The sequence below is a fragment of the Myxocyprinus asiaticus genome, chromosome 16 (assembly GCF_019703515.2).
Source record: "Myxocyprinus asiaticus isolate MX2 ecotype Aquarium Trade chromosome 16, UBuf_Myxa_2, whole genome shotgun sequence".
Lineage (NCBI taxonomy): Eukaryota > Metazoa > Chordata > Actinopteri > Cypriniformes > Catostomidae > Myxocyprinus > Myxocyprinus asiaticus.
Genome location: NC_059359.1, coordinates 6,344,987 through 6,362,726, shown reverse-complemented (window position 1 = coordinate 6,362,726; position 17,740 = coordinate 6,344,987). Strand labels below are relative to the sequence as shown.

At 36.1% G+C, this 17,740-nt stretch overlaps 1 protein-coding gene across 1 annotated transcript in view; it reads left to right on the top strand.

Annotated features, from left to right (window-relative positions):
- The window catches only part of LOC127454648 (thrombospondin type-1 domain-containing protein 7A), a 151,570-nt gene that overhangs the window by 65,324 nt on the left and 68,506 nt on the right, over positions 1 to 17,740 (top strand). The window contains exons 4-7 of the mRNA XM_051721998.1: positions 3,840 to 4,021; positions 9,290 to 9,358; positions 12,990 to 13,145; positions 14,287 to 14,490. Of these exons, the coding sequence (XP_051577958.1) occupies positions 3,840 to 4,021; positions 9,290 to 9,358; positions 12,990 to 13,145; positions 14,287 to 14,490 (611 nt within the window). The remainder of the gene's footprint in view (positions 1 to 3,839; positions 4,022 to 9,289; positions 9,359 to 12,989; positions 13,146 to 14,286; positions 14,491 to 17,740) is intronic.

Below are 17,740 nucleotides of genomic sequence, written 5' to 3'. Positions count from 1 at the left end.
CTTGTTGTTAATATTTAAAATTAATATTTTATAATTTACCAAGTTAGAAGGATCCCGGTCCATGTAACTCTTTACGATATGCAAATGCAACTAGAAAATGGTTTGAAACTTTATTTTTCATTTTCTCCGGTTACTTCAAGAATGGATAATTGTCCTTTTCTCTCCTCTTCTTCAATTTCTCTTTTTCAAAATTGTGACTTTAGAAATGATTTTGTAAATAACTGACTTATCATCAGTTTTCAATTTTTCATTTTTTATTAATTTTTTTTGTCTTGCAATTTGCAAGAGGAATAGTTTAAAAGGCTTGCCCAGGGGTCGACAACCGAAGGCACGCATGCCACCTTTGCCACGCGGAGAGGTTAGCACGCGGGCTATAGCAAGAGAGTGGACAAACCATTTGCACGACCCACTGAGCGAACTTGACATCAAGCATGTCTCTACACTTTAAGTGGGTCGCGCAAGCATGAAGTGTTTGGCTTTGCATTGTTCGTTCCATACAGGATGATAGGGGTTTGATCTCTCGCTGGCTGGCAGAAGCTGGCACTGACGGATCACATGTGTCATTCCTCCTGCCACCTTTATGACTATTTTCTCTAAGTTTATTTACAAAGCATATGATACTATCAGTAAACAATGGTGACCTCTTCTGAATTGCTTTTCATTTCCTTTAAATTTAGGGTTATTTGACTTTTTTTTATGCATTAAGGCCTTTATACAGTTTACTTGCAATTTATCAGGTCCATTTATCCTTGTATGATATTCATTTCTAACTTTGAAACTTTTGCTCAATGGTGGCTGGCTTAGTGCATGCTGCTATTGCGTTGAAGATCTCAGAATGTTGCCCTCCTCATTCAATCTCACTCCAAGAAATTACATTATTCTATTTTTATACTGTCGATTTATACATTAATGCCTTTTTACAGAATTTACTTGCCATTTGAGTGATCAAATTACCGTACCGGTTGGTCAGTCCAGCAAGCTGCCATTGCGTTAAAGAGCCAAGAATTTTGCGCTATCATTCCAAAAAATTTGGCTACATAAATTTATTGGTATGAACCTATTCTAATGAATTAACGTCTTTATAAGGAATTTACTTGAGAATAATTTTCGGAATTCAGAGTTCTTCACTGATAGCCAGCCACCATGTGCCAGTTTTCTTCCAGTGAATATCATACAAGGAGAAATGGACCTGGTCATTTGCAAGTATATGCTCCGTATAAAGGCCTTAATACATTTTAAAAAATATGATTATTTTTATTTTTATTATTATTATTAATAATAATAATAATAATAGGGGGGCCTGGGTAGCTCAGCAAGTAAAGACGCTGACTGCCACACCTGGAGTCGCAAATTCGAATCCAGGGCATGCTGAGTGACTACAGTCAGGCTTCCTAAGCAACCAATTGGCCCGGTTGCTAGGGCAGGTAGAGTCACGTTGGGTTAACCTCCTTGTGGTCGCTATAATGTGGTTCTCACTCTCGGTGGGGCACTTGGTGAGTTGTGCGTGGATGCCGCAGAGAATAACGTGAAGCCTCCACAAGTGCTAGGTCTCCGCGGTAACGCGCTCAACAAACCACGTGATAAGATGCACAGATTGACTGTCTCAGACGCAGAGGCAACCGAGATTCATCCTCCACCACCCGGATTGAGTCACTACGCCACCACGAGAACTTAGAGCGCACTGAGAATTTGGCATGCCAAATTGGGGAGAAAAAGTAATAAATAATAAAAATAATAATAAAAATATTAATTAGGTTGTGACCTCTGCTAACCTTTTAAACTCATCCATGCAATAATAAGCAGTCCTTAACCCAAACCCCCGCACTAATGGTACAGCCCACAGCGCAAATTGCAAGACACACATAAAAATGTAAAAATAGAAAATTGGTGAAAAGTCAGTTATTCCAAAAATAATTTCTAAAGTCACAATTTAGAAAAAGTAAAATTGAAGCAAATGAGAGAAAAGATCAGTTATCCATTCTTGAAGTTACCGGAAATAATGAAATAAATGAAAGTTTCAAAGTTTTTCTATTTTTGCATTTGGATTGGTATGGTCGGAAAAATGAATTGTAAAGCGTTACATGGACCGATCCCTGTATAATTCACAGCATTAGAGAATTTCTTTCATATGTAAACAAAGTGGAAATAACTAGAATCTAATCAAATCATATCGAAATTGGAATCGAATCGAGAGCTTGTGAATTGATTTACCCTGCTGCTGTTTACTTCTGCTTTCCAAACCTGGAAATGTGAAAACTGTCCACTAGGTAAAATGCTAGAAAGCGACAAGCAAATTAAGCCTTCGATTTTAATTTGCGTTTTTGTCCTAATCAAACGCGACAAGGACATTTTAATGGTCGTTAGGTTTGTATTTCTGTGGCGTTGTGCTGGGTATCCCCGCCCAGTGTGAAATTGCATTGGTCCAAAATCCCACTCACATAAATGTATATTATGCATCAGATATTCTAGTTGGCTGTGACTGTGTGCCATTGCACAACAATTTAGCTTTCAAAATGAACGGACTAATTACTTGATGTTGGACACTTTATTTCTCTTTGTGCTTGGACACCTAAAATTCCTTTAGAAGAAATAAAAATAGACACACATGAGGCAATTTTCTAAATACAGTTCAAATCAATGTGAATAGCATTGTTTAGATCATTTGGTCTTAAAGAGAAATGTAAAGTTTGATATTGCATTTTCTGATCCTGGTATTTTGGCAAATCTGAGCACAGTTTGAGACATTGTTGAGATCACTTTGACATTTGAGAAGCAGGGGACTTGTGCAAAATTCTCCATTTGCTCTCCATTTAATGTTATTGCTCTCTAGAAGAAACAGTTGAGATGTGAAAGCTATCTTATTTGGGATTTTTTCTTTTCTATGGGCAAGTACATGAAACCAGCACTAACAAACAGCAGTCACTTCTCAGAATTGCAAACTGAAATGCTTTTGGCTCTTAACTGAGAAGCACATTGAGCACGAAGCCCTGCTGGCATGCTTTTGACCCGTGCTCTGCGTGAGCACTGATGCCAAAGACAGTCAGCAGTCTCAGCACAAGAGCATATGGAGGCAGAAAGAAACGGATCAGGATGGTCTGTGGTCCAGAGCCAAGAGAGGTGCACTGACAAATGGAAGTGATCTAAAGCTCTGTGATGCTGCTATGTTCTTATTCACTCACAGATGGTGCATACTGGCACATCGTCACTGGACAAGCAACACTTGTTTTTGAGTCTCCCACATACTACAAAGCACGATAATAATAAATAAAGCAAGATAATAGTTAGATGTGTAATTTTATTTGAATAATGGTAACACTTTTTCCTATTCCAGTTTAAAGTGCTATAAATAACCCATTCGTAGGATGACAATGTGATTATTTTAAAACGTATTGCTTGTTTGTGTAATCCAAGTGGTGTGAGTTTGGGGCAGGACTACAGTACCTGTGTATGCAAAAAAAAAAAAAAAAAATAGAAGATGGGGGTGGAGCACAAGTGTTGGTATGGGTATTTGGGAAACCTGTTCGCAAACAATTATTATTTTTGCAATTCAGTTTAGTGGTGCTTAAATGTTCCAAATGAGAAAAAAATTCCAAATGAGATCTCTTTAATATTAATTTGTTATTGAGCTATGTTAATTAGTTAAAATGTCATGTTTGAGGCTCTTACTTTATCATGAGCAATGTACAAACTAATACTACTAATATTTGCAAATAGGCCTAATGCACATTTTTTGCTGTACTTTTTTGGAAATTGTGTGTTTCTTATTTTAGATACTGTATGGATGACCCAAAGCAGAGATTCAGAACTTTCATTATTTTATTTTTTTACGTTTATTTTAGTTATGCATGGCGGACCACGGAATGGCGCGAGTGTCGAGTCGAAGCGTTGCTCAGTCAACAGGATCGACGCCGTGGCAACCAGACAGGGCTGTGTGGCGGAGGTGTACAGAACAGGGAAGTGTACTGCATCCAGGCCAACGCTGAACTGCTCAACTACATCAATAACAATAAAGACAAACAAGGTACAGCACAGCTAAACATATGCATTTATTAGTGTACGGTTACAATGTAATTTGCCTTGTAATATGGCAAAATAAATAAATAACCATAGACCATTTTGTGTCTAAAATGTAAGTAACTTGAGATCGAACTTGAAATCTTGCTATCACTAAAATATTAGTGTGACTGCAATTAAAGGGATAGTTCACATAAAAAGAAAAGTTCTTTCATCATTTACTCACCCTCATGCCATCCCAGATGTGTACGAATTTCTTTCTTCTTGTCACATTTTTCGTGTGTTTTTATTCATGACTTTTATTTTGAAAACTATGTTCCTTGTTCCTGTCTTGTGATTTCCTGTTCCTGCCGTGTTTTCATGAGTTTTGTTCTTATTGGTTCCTTGTCATGTTACTGTCATGTGACCCTCTTGTTCCACTATGTTTAATAGTCCTGTCTCTTCATTGGTCTATGTTTATGAGTTGTGTTATCAAGTTCATTAGTCTTGTCATTGGTTGTCTCTGTCTTGTAGTTACCTATGTTCATGTATTTAGCCCTCATATTTGCCATTGTCGGTTGTCAAGTATTGTGTTAATGTAATGTTGTTTCAAGTCAAGTCGAGTCAACTCGTTTATGTTTTTTTTTTGGGTTCACGTTTTTGGATATATCACTCTTCATGTAAATAAACTGCACTTGGGTTCTCACACTTCATCATCTTCGTCTGCTCCTGTGTCTTCAGCCTGCTCGGTAACATTACACTTCTGCTGAACAAAAATGAAGATTTTTAGACCTGTAGGTCCATACAATGCAAGTCAATGGTGGCCAGAACTTTGAAGCTCCAAAAAGCACATAAAGGCAGTAGAAAAGTAATCGAAATGACTCCATTGGTTAAATCCATGTCTTATGAAGATATATAAGTGTGGGTGAGAAACAGATCAATATTTAAGTCCACTTTTACTAAAAATTTTCCTCCCTGCCCAGTAGGTGGCGATGTGCATGAAGAATGTGAATCGGCTTAAACTAAATAGGATGAATGTGGAAGTGAAAGTGGAGATTTATATAAAAAAATGAAATATTAAATATTGATCTGTTTCTCACCCACACCTCAAAATCAAATCAAATCACTTTTATTGTCACTTAACCATATACACAAGTGCAACAGTGTGTGAAAGTCTTGGGTGCAGTTCCGAGCAATGTAGCAGTCATGACAATGATGAGACCTATACCAATTTACAATAAACATCAGATTTACACAACACAATTTACATATCTAATATACACATAATTACACATTACACAATATACAAATAATAATATACAGTGTACAGTATACAATACACACAATATAGAATACACATACACACAATATGGAATACACAGTATACAATAAAAATAGTATATATAAAATATACTGTAGGTTGTATTGTACTGTATTGAAATTCAGGCTGTCGGTTGATAGTCAGTTGCCAGTGTGTTGTTAAGAGAGAATATAATTTATGACAGTCCAGTGTAAGATTAATAAAGTGCAGTGCTGATGTATATTGATCATGAGAGATCAAGAGTTCAAAAGTCTGATTGCTTGGGGGAAGAATCTGTCATGAAGTCGGCTGGTGTGGGTCCTGATGCTGCGATACCGCCTTCCTGATGGTAGCAGTGAGAGCAGCCCATGGCTCAGGTGGCTGGAGTCTCTGATGATCCTCCGAGCGTTTTTCACTCACCGCCTGGTATATATGTCCTGGAGGGAGGGAAGCTCACCTCCGATGATGTGTCTGTCAGTATCATATCGCATCAGAAGACGGATTTAACCACTGGTGTCATATGGATGACTTTTATGTTGCATTTATGTGCTTTTTTAAGCTTCAAAGTTCACTTGCAATAAATGGAACAACAGAGCTTATGAATCTTTCTAAAAATCTTAATTTGTGTTCAGCAGAAGAAAGAAAGTCATATACATCTGGGATGGCATGAAGGTGAGTAAATGATGACAATTTTCATTTTTGAATGAACTATCCCTTTAACAGTGTAACTCAGTCTTCTGTGATATTACTACATTTTTTTCGTTTACTTTGCCTTTAATAACCCTGGAGCTGGAGAGATTTACTGTTAATTTGTCAAATAGGGCATAGAACTTACTCATGCACACACTCATACAATACATCTCTCGTACTCTGTGGCTTGTCAATTCGCCACCCACATGCACGTATGCGTGCAAATCCCAACTGTATACATTGCATCAGCATTTCTTTGCATGCTCCACATTCACACACATACACACACACACCATCATCATCACTCTATTAGCGGCCCACCCATCTTCATGGAAAATACCTTCTTTTTCCTCTCTCCCTCATTTGATGTTCAGAGCGGTATCGTGTGCACATTGACACTTATCAAAACACACATGTCCCCCCACATTAGAGCAGATGAGTGCTGAGTGCATGAAAAGTTCTGGTTAAAGAACCGCTATTAAAAAGGCCACTGGTGAAGCTGCATATGGAGGGAAATTTGTGTCCTTATCAGCGTGCTGCAGGAATCGCCTCGCTTCACTGGGGGGGTAATCTGCACCGGCTGACAGCAGATACATGAACACAGACGCTGCAGAAAGTTAAAGGAGAAATGTGTTGGAGCGTTAGTGCACTGATGGAGACATGAAGTTCTCACCCAGGGAGGATGTTTTCAGCTTTAACATTCTTTGATGTGATCAAACCATCATCAAATCTATCTGGAAGTGATGCTCATTTAAATTTTCTGCTCAAAACACATTACATTGCATACTAGAAAAAGGAAGTTATTTCCCACAGATTACCAAGCTCTCTTAAAAATAAAGGTTACCAAAAGGATTTTGCAGACATAACTTTTTTTTAAGTTCCAAAAGATGCCATGGGAAAACCGTTAAATTCCAAATGATGCCACTGAACCTTATTTTAAGTTCCATGTGATGCCATAGAACAAGGGTTTTCAAACTGGTGTCCAGGACCCTCAGGGTGCCGCGAGGGGTGTTAGGGGGTCCGTAGAAAACTAGAGAAAGAAGTATTGTACTTTTAAAACGTAAGTTTTTTAAATGTAAAAAAAAATAAAAATTTCACTGAATTTGAGATTATTATTGTCTCATTCTGCATTCAGAAATCATTAGATTTGTGAAATCATGAGATTAATAATTTTATTATGTATAATCAATATATAGCTGTAGTTTCTCCTCATCACTGTCACCTTTAGCTCGCCTTTAGCTTGCTCATTAAGGGTTGTAAGACAATATTCTCTGTATTTTTTGTGAAAAGCACTATACAAATAAATGTTTATTAAATTGAATTTGTTTTCTATTTCTCTAAATCTAACATTTAATAATAGGTAGAAAAAAGTACCTTTATAACATTACTGGAATTTTTTATTTTTTATTTTTTTGGCTTTAGTACAATGATAATATAAAAGGCAGTTATTTAATTTTGTAGACAACATTCAAACTTTATTAAATTATGTTTCCTTTTTTTTCACACAGTACAAAGGGTCGTTATACTTGAAAATATACCGCTGCCTTTATATTTAAGGAAAGGGGTCCCTCGCTAGGTGGATTATCATATTTAGGGTCCTTGGCATCAAAACATTTGAAACCCCCTTCCATACAACCTCTTTAAATCAAATATGATGCCATTTTAGAACCTTTTTAAGTTTCAAATGATACCATAAAAAAAAAAAAAAAAAAAAATAAGTTCCTTGTGATGCCAGAACCTTTTTGAAGTTTTATACGATGCCATAGGAGAACATTTTTTAAGATCCAAATGATGCTATAGAACCTTTTTAAGTTCCATATGATGCTAGAAGCTTTTACATTATTTTTGTTTATACAATTGGCAGAAAATTAAATTTAAAATGTAAATAAAATGGCTACATCATAGAGATAAATTATTGGAAACACGTAACATACAAAAGATGTTGTGCAAACATGGAAAATCTGTGCAAATATTGTTTAAAATGGAAAGAGCTTATATAAATTACACACACTCACACTCACACACACACACACACACATTGGTGCAGCTATCACTATGAGGACTCTCCATAGACATAATGATTTTTATACTGTACAAACTATAGATTCTATCCCCTAACCCTAACCCTACCCCTAAACCTAACCCTCACAAAAAACTTTCTGCATTTTTACATTTTCAATAAAACATCATTTAGTATATTTTTTTAAGCGATTTGAATTATGGGGACACTATAAATGTCCTCATAAACCACATTTATAACATAATACCCTTGTAATTATTAGTTGGTAACCTAAAAAAAAGTCCTCGTAAACCACTTATACCTGCCCCCCACACACAAAGGGCAGATGATTTTCAGCTGGTCCATGTAATACCACAACTACTACTCTTTAAGTTCCAAATTATCCCATCAAACCTATTTGAGGTCCATATGATGCCATAGAAACTTTTACATTATTGTTTTTAACATTTATGAAATTGGCAGAACTAAAAAAAAAAAAAACTGTAATTAAAAAATGTAAATAAAAAAGCTACATCTTAGAGATTAATTAATGGAAAAGCTAAACGTATAAAAGATGTGCAAACATGGCAAATTTGTGCAATTATCGTGCAAAATAGAAAGAGCTTATAGAAAATACACACACACTCACAACCACACACACAAAGGCAGATGATTTACAAGTCAAGTCATTTTTATTTGTACAGGGCCTTTCACAACACACATCGTTTCAAAGCAGCTTTACAGAAGATCATGCATTAACAGAAAACGAAACTGTTCCATGTAATACCACAACTACTACTTATAATAATATGAACCTTTTTAAAGTTCCAATGATGCCATAGAACCTTCTAAGTTCCATATGATGCCATAGGAGAACATTTTTAGGTCTTCAGAAAATATCTATGAAGTGGTGTTTCAAAGAACCCAGGAAAGCTTCACTTTCCCTCTGATGATACCTAAAACCAATATTGAACATTTTTTTAACTTAAAACTACTTGTTGAATCTCCAAAGAACCATATAGCCAGCTTAAGAACCCTATACAGCAAAGTTTGTTATTGCAAAGAACCACTGAAGAACCTTTATTTTTTAAGAGTGTGGAAGGAATCCTTTGCCTTTTTCCTGTCTGAGAACTTGGCACATGTAAAAGCTAACCAACCTATACCTCACATTATCCCTTTCAAGCTGTAGTATTCTGTAAATAGTAACAGTATATTGTCCACAGTAATAGTATCTGTCCTCCCTGGTAGCACACTAATAGTGTTTATTAGCAGTAGTTTGCTAGAGTTTGATGTTTTGTGTTTTGTAGAGGGCCAGTCTCTAAACGGCCTGACGCCGAGTGTCCCTCCTCTCCTCTCTATCACCTTTGAGATCTCAGGTAAGATATTCAACCCCTTCTATAACCCTAAAAGGAATTTTCTGGGTTATTCTCAACCTAATATCTACGTACCACCTGAGTGATATGCTGTCAAATCTGAAGAAAATGTGATTAGTGCTTGCCTGTGCATTTCTAAAGTATACGCAACACTTAAAGGTGAAGTGTGCAACTTCTGCACCACAAGCATCACCAAACAGAATTGCAAAAATAATGACTGCTTTCAAAAAGGTTTCCCAAAAATTCTGCTCATCTTCCATTAATTGGAAAAATAGGTTGAACCAGTGTTGCTGCTTTGGGCGGATTGGGATGCTCAAACAAACAGAGCAATGTGTTTACACTTTTCAGGGAAAATTTACCTGGGGTATGAGAGAGAATTTAAAAATATATATACTGACTGATAATCAAAAGCATGCCACAGTTGCAGTACATGGACCTTTGGTTAACATAAATCCTTTAAAGGAATAATCCTTTGAAAACACTTTTCTCTTTTATTGCCTACATAATGTTTTTGTGTGTGCAAATACGTAGCTGTGCCTGAGGCATGTTTGCATGTCTGCATTTTTGGAACTGTGTATGTCCACAGAGAGCTCATTACAACTGTACTGATGCAACACTCTGTGCTTGAGTAAATGCTCTCCTTTGGGCACCAGGACACTAACACAGATTGATTGGCAATGACAGTCCCTCTAACTGCTCCTTCCTGTACACACTTCCTCAAAAGTGCAGTTGTTATTAGCTTGTGAGCTTAGACACACCTACAGTACATGCATTTTTGAACTTATGTTCAATTGTAACCTTCACAGTGAGGTTTGTAGCAGATCTCTGGGGATCATTTTGTCATTTTGGACAAAATGACAAAAATGACATCAATCACTTGTGATGCATGTAAATACACTGATATATATTGTAAGTAGACACAATAAATAAATGAGAGAGAGAGTGTGAAAAATGTTTAACGAGACTACTTTCTAGAAGTTGATTAGACAGAAAGCTTGTGTATAAGGTCTAGACCATCTGGCTCATAAACAAGGACAACCTGTGCAATGTTATGTTTACTTACATAATAATCCATTACACTGTAATCTTCCTCTCCATTGATTTGAGGAACATGCAGTGTTGAAAGAGTTGTGAGGGGAACTATCATTCTCAATGCCCCTTTTCCCACCTAGTGCAATGTTCCATCAATTCCTACCTTGAAGGTCTGCAGCACAGCCGCAGCCAGTCTACAGGGACCAAAGTGCTTTTTAGTTCTCAATTTGTTAGTTGTAGAAATCTCCAGAGAGCAGAACTAACACCACATGTCAGTATGTCAGTACTCTACGAGAAGAATTTACCATGCTTTGATGCTAAAGCAGCAGTCATGTCACCTGTCAGTTTGACGTGGTGGCTCCTTGCACAGTAAAATCCTGTTTTAAACATTAATTCACCATGGTTGGTGGTGTTTTTGAGTTTGTATTTTGTAGTTCCCTGGAAAAAGGAACCTCTAATCTGAGTTTTACCCATGACTGGGCCCAGATGGAATCTGCAGACTTTTTTCAAATTTTTTGTGCAAATTTTTGGAGAAAATTTTTCAGAGTGGGTTTGCCTTCTTTATTGATAGCTGGAAGTATATTTAAGTTATCTTAATCATTTGAAGTCAATGTAATTTTCCATTTGCAACCCATTTTACTAGGGATGTCCCGATACCGATACTGGTATCGGAATCGAGTTCGATACTGCGCTCATGTACTTGTACTCTTGCTTGTAAAAATTCTCCGTGACCAAAAACTGATACTATCTGACGTACAAATGTCATTCCACAAACATTCAGTGCACAAATTAAAATCACAATATGTCCTAATGAGATTATTTAACCGCAAAAGCTGCTATTTAATGAGATAAATATATAGTTTGCATGTGCTTCACACTTCAAATGTGAGCATTTGTGAATGTGTGAAGCCAGTGTTGACATAAAGACGCAAAGTGCTCATACCTTTTAGAGCTCCTTGTTTCATACACGACATATACCATCATGAGCTTCGTGCACCTTGTTTGTAGCAGATAACAGCGAGCAAAGCTCTAATTAACTTTTTATTGTGAGGCACATACAGACTACATATTTATTTAATTAAATAGCAACCTTTTGCGGTTTAATAATCACTTTGAATCAAGTACTGTCCGGCTTTTCTGGATTGAAAAGCTACCCACATAACAACACAGAAACACATCAAAATAAAAGCTCAGCCAAAATAAAAGCTCAATTTAAAGGGTACGACAGAAATATATCACTACTGTATCGTTATATAATATTCACTGTAATACTACTACTAATAATGATAATAATAAATCAATAGTAATTTTATTACAGTATATTTAAACAGTATTTCAAATCTGTGATGCTCTGTCACCTTATTTGACAAAAATTGTCAACAGTGTTGTCATGTTGTGTCATGTTCTGTATTAAAGCACTAATAATTGTTCTGTATAAAAGCAATTCATTTGATAAAAAAAATACAATATTATGTTGAAAATTAATTGTTTTATTTTCATTTGAATGCAGTTTTTATGAATGCATTTATTTAAGCACCATTTCAATGATAAAATTGAAATAAACTTCTAGAAAAAATGGCATTGGGACAACCCTACATTTTACTTCCATAATGAGACATAAGTAACACAGAAAAAAAAAAAAAATCAATTTCCAAAGCATTGGGATTTGAGAGTCAGACTTCGCTCAGATAAATCGACTCCGCTCAGTGGTGTGATATGGGCAGCATTCCATTCAGAAGTGATCATCCCTAAGCCCTATTCCCTTTGAAGACTTTTCCATCCACTGTGAGAGCTTTGGAGTGCTGAAAAATAACAGTCATTTGGAGCTCACTTTTAGAGTAATTTTTATTAGAAATTCTCTTTGGAATGGATTTACAGCATGCTGATAATGATTGTAATCCCTTAAAAGTGCCCTCCGAAGGCATCATTTGAAACGTTTCATTGCACAAGCCCTTCCGTTGTCTTCAGGTATTTTACTTTGGATAAAACTAATAATTTCATATTTATATTTAGTGTAAAGAAAGCTTTATATTGCACTGTTTATTATGAGATTTAACTTTGTCTCCCAGTGTTTCTTAAGAATCGAGAAAATAAGTCTGGAATCAGCTCCAAAACCAGTTCAGAGTTCATCAATCTGAGTTCATTCTGAAATTTCTAAAACTGAAAAGCCCTAGAAACATGATGTAAAAATAAATAAAAATAAAATGTTAGGCTGGGCTTAATTCATCAGGAGTTGATTGGATCATTAAAAGTGCGCATTAAATACCAGAACGGAGCCATATTGAGTGCAAATCTGCTAAAAATTATGCACTGGTAAATCATTTGCAGGAAAACCAGGATGTTGACGTAACAAACAAACTTAACAAATAAACACACAATCTCAGATTCCATGTGGACCTGTGCATGACCTTGCCTGCAGTTTTCTCCTGCTTTTTGTCTGCTGTGTTGCAACAGGAAACAGATCCAGATTCTTCAGAGTGTATTTAATGCTCCCATTTGTTGTCTTCTGAAGTTGCACAAACCTAATTGTCTGTCATGTGTCCTCCCCGTTTGGTTGTCTCTATGCAGCTCAGTGTTTTAAAGCCGTGTGTTTGCATTTCAGCATCGCAACCTGTGGACAATCGGCTTTGCGCGGGACCTTCTCCCAGCAACACACAGCTGTGCCACATCCCGTGTCCTGTGGAGTGTGAACTGTCCCCGTGGGGTGCCTGGGGGCCCTGCACCTTTGAGAACTGCGATGAACGTGTTGTGAAGAAAGGTAAACATGACTGTATTCTGCTATGTGTTTTCTGAAAAAGAGTAGGTTTGAAGATTTCTGCCAAATACTGAGCCTCAATATTTTACTGAGGTAATGTCATATTTGACAGCTGAGGTTCTGTGGGTAAAACACTGTGTGTAAAGACAAAATATTGTTGAATCTGTGAAAAATATTGCATTGAATTATTCAAAAGTATAGTATACAATAGTACAATAGTAGCTGTATCCTAACTTTGCAGTGTAGTATCATAGCAGTACATACGCATAGCTGACAGATAAACAAACCCACTCACATCTTGAAAACTCAGTAGATGCAAGAGCTAAAGGCTGATCTCACGAAAGTTTTAATTTCACAAAAAAAATAAAAAAAATAATATTAATAATATGAATAATATTTCCTCCCCATTCTCACTACCATAATGCATCAGAACAGTTTTCTTTCGGATTTTTGTTATTCTCATTATTTTCAAGGATGATTTGTATAAGGTGCTTTATATTTTACTTTATTACAGTAAAAATGACTGTTAAACAATGATTTCTTTCTGATCTAATTTATATCAGACTGTATTAAAGAAACCAGTACTACCAGGATGATGTATAAATACTATACAATTTAAATATGTTTTTCACACTACACTAATGATTTTAATATTTTATTATATTAATGTAAATATCAATATTGATTAAATATTGTTACAAATGCCAAAAAATATGTTAACACTTTACAATAAGGTTGTATCCATTAACATTTGTTAATTACATTAGTCAACATACTTGAACAGCACTTATTAATCCTAGTTAATGTTAATTTCAACATACTAAAGCATTTTTATAAGTTGTATACGTTAACATTAATTAATATATTATAAACTAAATTGAACTAACAATGAGCAATTGCACTTTTATATTAAACAATATTAATAAATGCTGTAAATATATTGTTCATTTTTAGCTCATGATTCCTAATTCATTTACTAATGTTAACAAATTGACACAAACAAAGCAAAACAAACTAAATTGACACTTTAAATAAATGGTCATTTTTTTCAGATGTAAATATGGAGATGTCATAGATTCACGAGTTCTGTATTTTGTATTTTTTATTTATTTATTTATTTATTTTATTTTATGTTTATTTGCAGGTTTCAAGTTCAGACGGCGTAAAATTACTAATTACCCCACCGGTGGCGAGAGTAACTGTCCTCACCTGGTGGAGGCCATCCCGTGCGATGATCCCAGCTGTTTTACCTGGCAACTGCTCAAGCTAGAGGAGTGTATTCCTGATGACGACATGGACTGCGGAGAGGGGACTCAAAATCCGCAGGTCCGCTGCGTCAACAGTGAAGGTAATACAGTCTGTTGTCTTTTACGAAAGATACTGGACATTTAGGTTTACTAATGACCTTTTTAGACTTGAAATGAACCCAGTGTCATTCTTAACCCTGGGTAAACGTCCTGGGTTATATTGTTATAATGTCTCACACTGCTCATACTCTATCCCGGGTTAATCAATAATCCTGAATTGTCAGTTTTTGAGATTTCACACTGTGCATTTGTAAACTCTGGGTTAAATTTTCTTATTAGCATATTTATGAGGTTAATAACATAGATTGGACAAGTACAGCACAAGACAAGCATGCAACCTGCTTTAATAACTGCTTGTCCATCAGTGGAAATGTCACAGCATAATCTGAATACAACAAAAATAATACTGTCTCTTTATCACTCCAGTTAACGCAGTTGCCTTCACTGTTGTGACTGATGTTCTTAGGGGCCATTCAGACCGAACTTGTTCTTGTGTTACAATAAGCTAAATGCAGCGCAACGAATGGAACAGAATGCGGGTGTTTCAAGATGCTTTTTTAAACGCTTAAGGGGCTGTTCGCACAAACGTGTTTTTGCGTCCATCCACGCTGTTTTTAAAATTGTTTTCCAATGTAAACATGCGGTAAACAGATGGCTACTTATAAATTGACACAGCATTTTTTTCAGCGAGGTGCGAGGCAAAAACTCTTTCAACATTCTAGCACTTCAAATAACACTTTAATACCTTTAACATCACAATTAAGAAAAGCTTTAGCAAAAGCTTAGAAAATGTCAAGAGTGCAATATTCCTTAACCTAGTGTTAAAGTGATGGTTTACACAAAAATAAAAACTGACATAATTTACTCAACCTCACGTCTTTTAAACTAATATGATCTCATCTACTTTCGTTGTATGAAAGAGAGCAGCTCAGACATTCTGCTAAACATCTTTGTTTTCCCCGGAAGAGAGAAAGTTGTTGAGGTTTGGACTGACATGAGGGTGAGTAAATGAGGACAGAATTTCCATTTTAATGTGAACTATCCTTTTAAAACTGGTCTTTACCGGTAGTTTTAAAAATACATTATTTAAGGGTTAAGTGTAGTGTGAAAAGCCCTTAAGAAAACTGCAAATGGGACACACGGTCTCTTTCCAAAAAAGCAAAAATAATCTCTTCGGTAAAGCTTGCCAAAAACGTATTATGCCTAAGCAGCCCAGTAGATTCTCACTTGCATTCTGACAGCTTCTGTAGTGGAAGCCTTTAAAAAGTCAGATTGATTCTGAATCCGGTAATTAGCCTCTGGGAATACAAACAGTATCCTGAAAGAGGGTAGTCATATCTCACCTTTCAGATAGTGTGCTGTGTCTAAAGCATTTTCTCTTCTCGGCTGGAGCTCTTTACGCTATTAATGCTGCAGATAACAGGAGTATGAACATGTTCCTAATGGTGATCTTGTCCTCCTCCGAATGATGGCTGGAGAGACATCACGATGGCTGGAGAGACATTCATCAGACTGGCTAAAGACAACCATTAGACCTCAACTCATAAATTCACCATCTCTTTAACACCAGCATGTTGTGACAAGGTGTCCTTCTGTCAACGTTTCCTGTACCACATTTCAGGGCACTGCAAATATACAATGGGCTCCAAAAGTATTTGCACACTATTGGGTACTTAAGTTACACTTAAAAATGTTGGAACATCATTGCATTAGATACAAAATATAAAACCAAGTGGCATCTGCAAACCAATGATTATGGACCATTCGCAGATGGATGCAAAATCACACTCCCAAAGAAAGTTATTTTAACTTGACATGACATATTAAAATTGCTTATAAATTGTTTTTCTGTGTAAACGTGCTAGACGTACATCTTTGACCATTGCACCACGTTTCACAGTTTTTTTTATCTCATACATGAGTGGCACATTTTTAAGACGCCGTGTGAACTTAATAGAACTTAAGGACTGTTTCCAGATGGATGCAAAATCACCTTCGTTATTAATAGCCCTTAAGTTCTTTTAAATTGACACGCCATATTAAAATTGCTATTACATTTTTTTCCATTTAAACTTGTGCTTGATGTACATCTTTGACTTTTGCACCATGTCTCACTATATTTTTTAGTATCTTCCACATCAGTGGCACATTTTTAAGGTGGCATGTCAACTTAAAATAACTAAAAAGGACCGTTTTCAGATGGACGCAAGATCATTTTCAGTATGAATGCCTTAAAAAATGGATATGTAAAAAACATGTCTGAATGTCATTGCATTAGATAAAAAAAAACAACAAAAAAAAAACATAAAAACAAGTGGCATCTGCAAAGAAATTATGCTAGACCATTTCTCAGAACTACAGTATCTTCTAGGTTAATTACTGGGTAAGTTCCAAATTTAAACACAATTTTAGTTTTTCATGGTCTTAGCGGCCAAACAGAACGAAATTTTGCTTCCGTATGCACATTTTTAAAAATATTATTCTTTTTTTTTTATGTAAACATGCTAGACAAACGTCTTTGACCGTTGCACCACGTATCGCTGTTTTTTTAGCGAGGTCAAGTTAAAAGAACTTAGGGGCCCTTCACAAAGAACGAGATTTTGTGACCATTTGTGCTGTTTTTAAATAGTTTTTATATGTAAATATGCACTAGACATACGTCTTTGACCGTTGCACCGCGTATTTCTGTTTTTTTAGCATCTCGCACTCTACTGGCACATTTTTACGATGACATGTCAATTTAAAAGAACTTATTGGCCATTCACACCGAACGAGACTTTGCCTCTGTATGTGCTGTTTCAAATATTTTTTTGTTTTTTTAGGTAAACATGCACTAGCCATGTGTTTGACTGTTGCACCGCATATCACTGTTTTTTTAGTGTGGTCAATTAAAAGAACGTAGGGGCCCTTTGCACAGAATGGGATTTTGCACCCGTTTGCGCTATTTTAAAATAGTTTTTCTATGTAAATAGGCACTAGAAATACGTCTTTGATCGTTGCATCACGTAATGCTGTTTGCTTAGCATCTCGCACTCTACCGGCACATTTGTACGATGGCATGTCAAGTTAAAAGAACTTACGGGCCATTCACACCGAACGAGACTTTGCCTCAGTATGCGCTGTTTCTAAATAGTTTTTTTTAAATGTAAAACATGCACTAGACATATGTCTTTGACCGTTGCACCGCGTATCGCTGTTTTTTTAGCGAGGTCAATTAAAAGAACTTAGGGGCCCTTCACACAGAACGAGATTTTGCAGCCGTTTGCAGTGTTGATAAATAATTTTTCTATG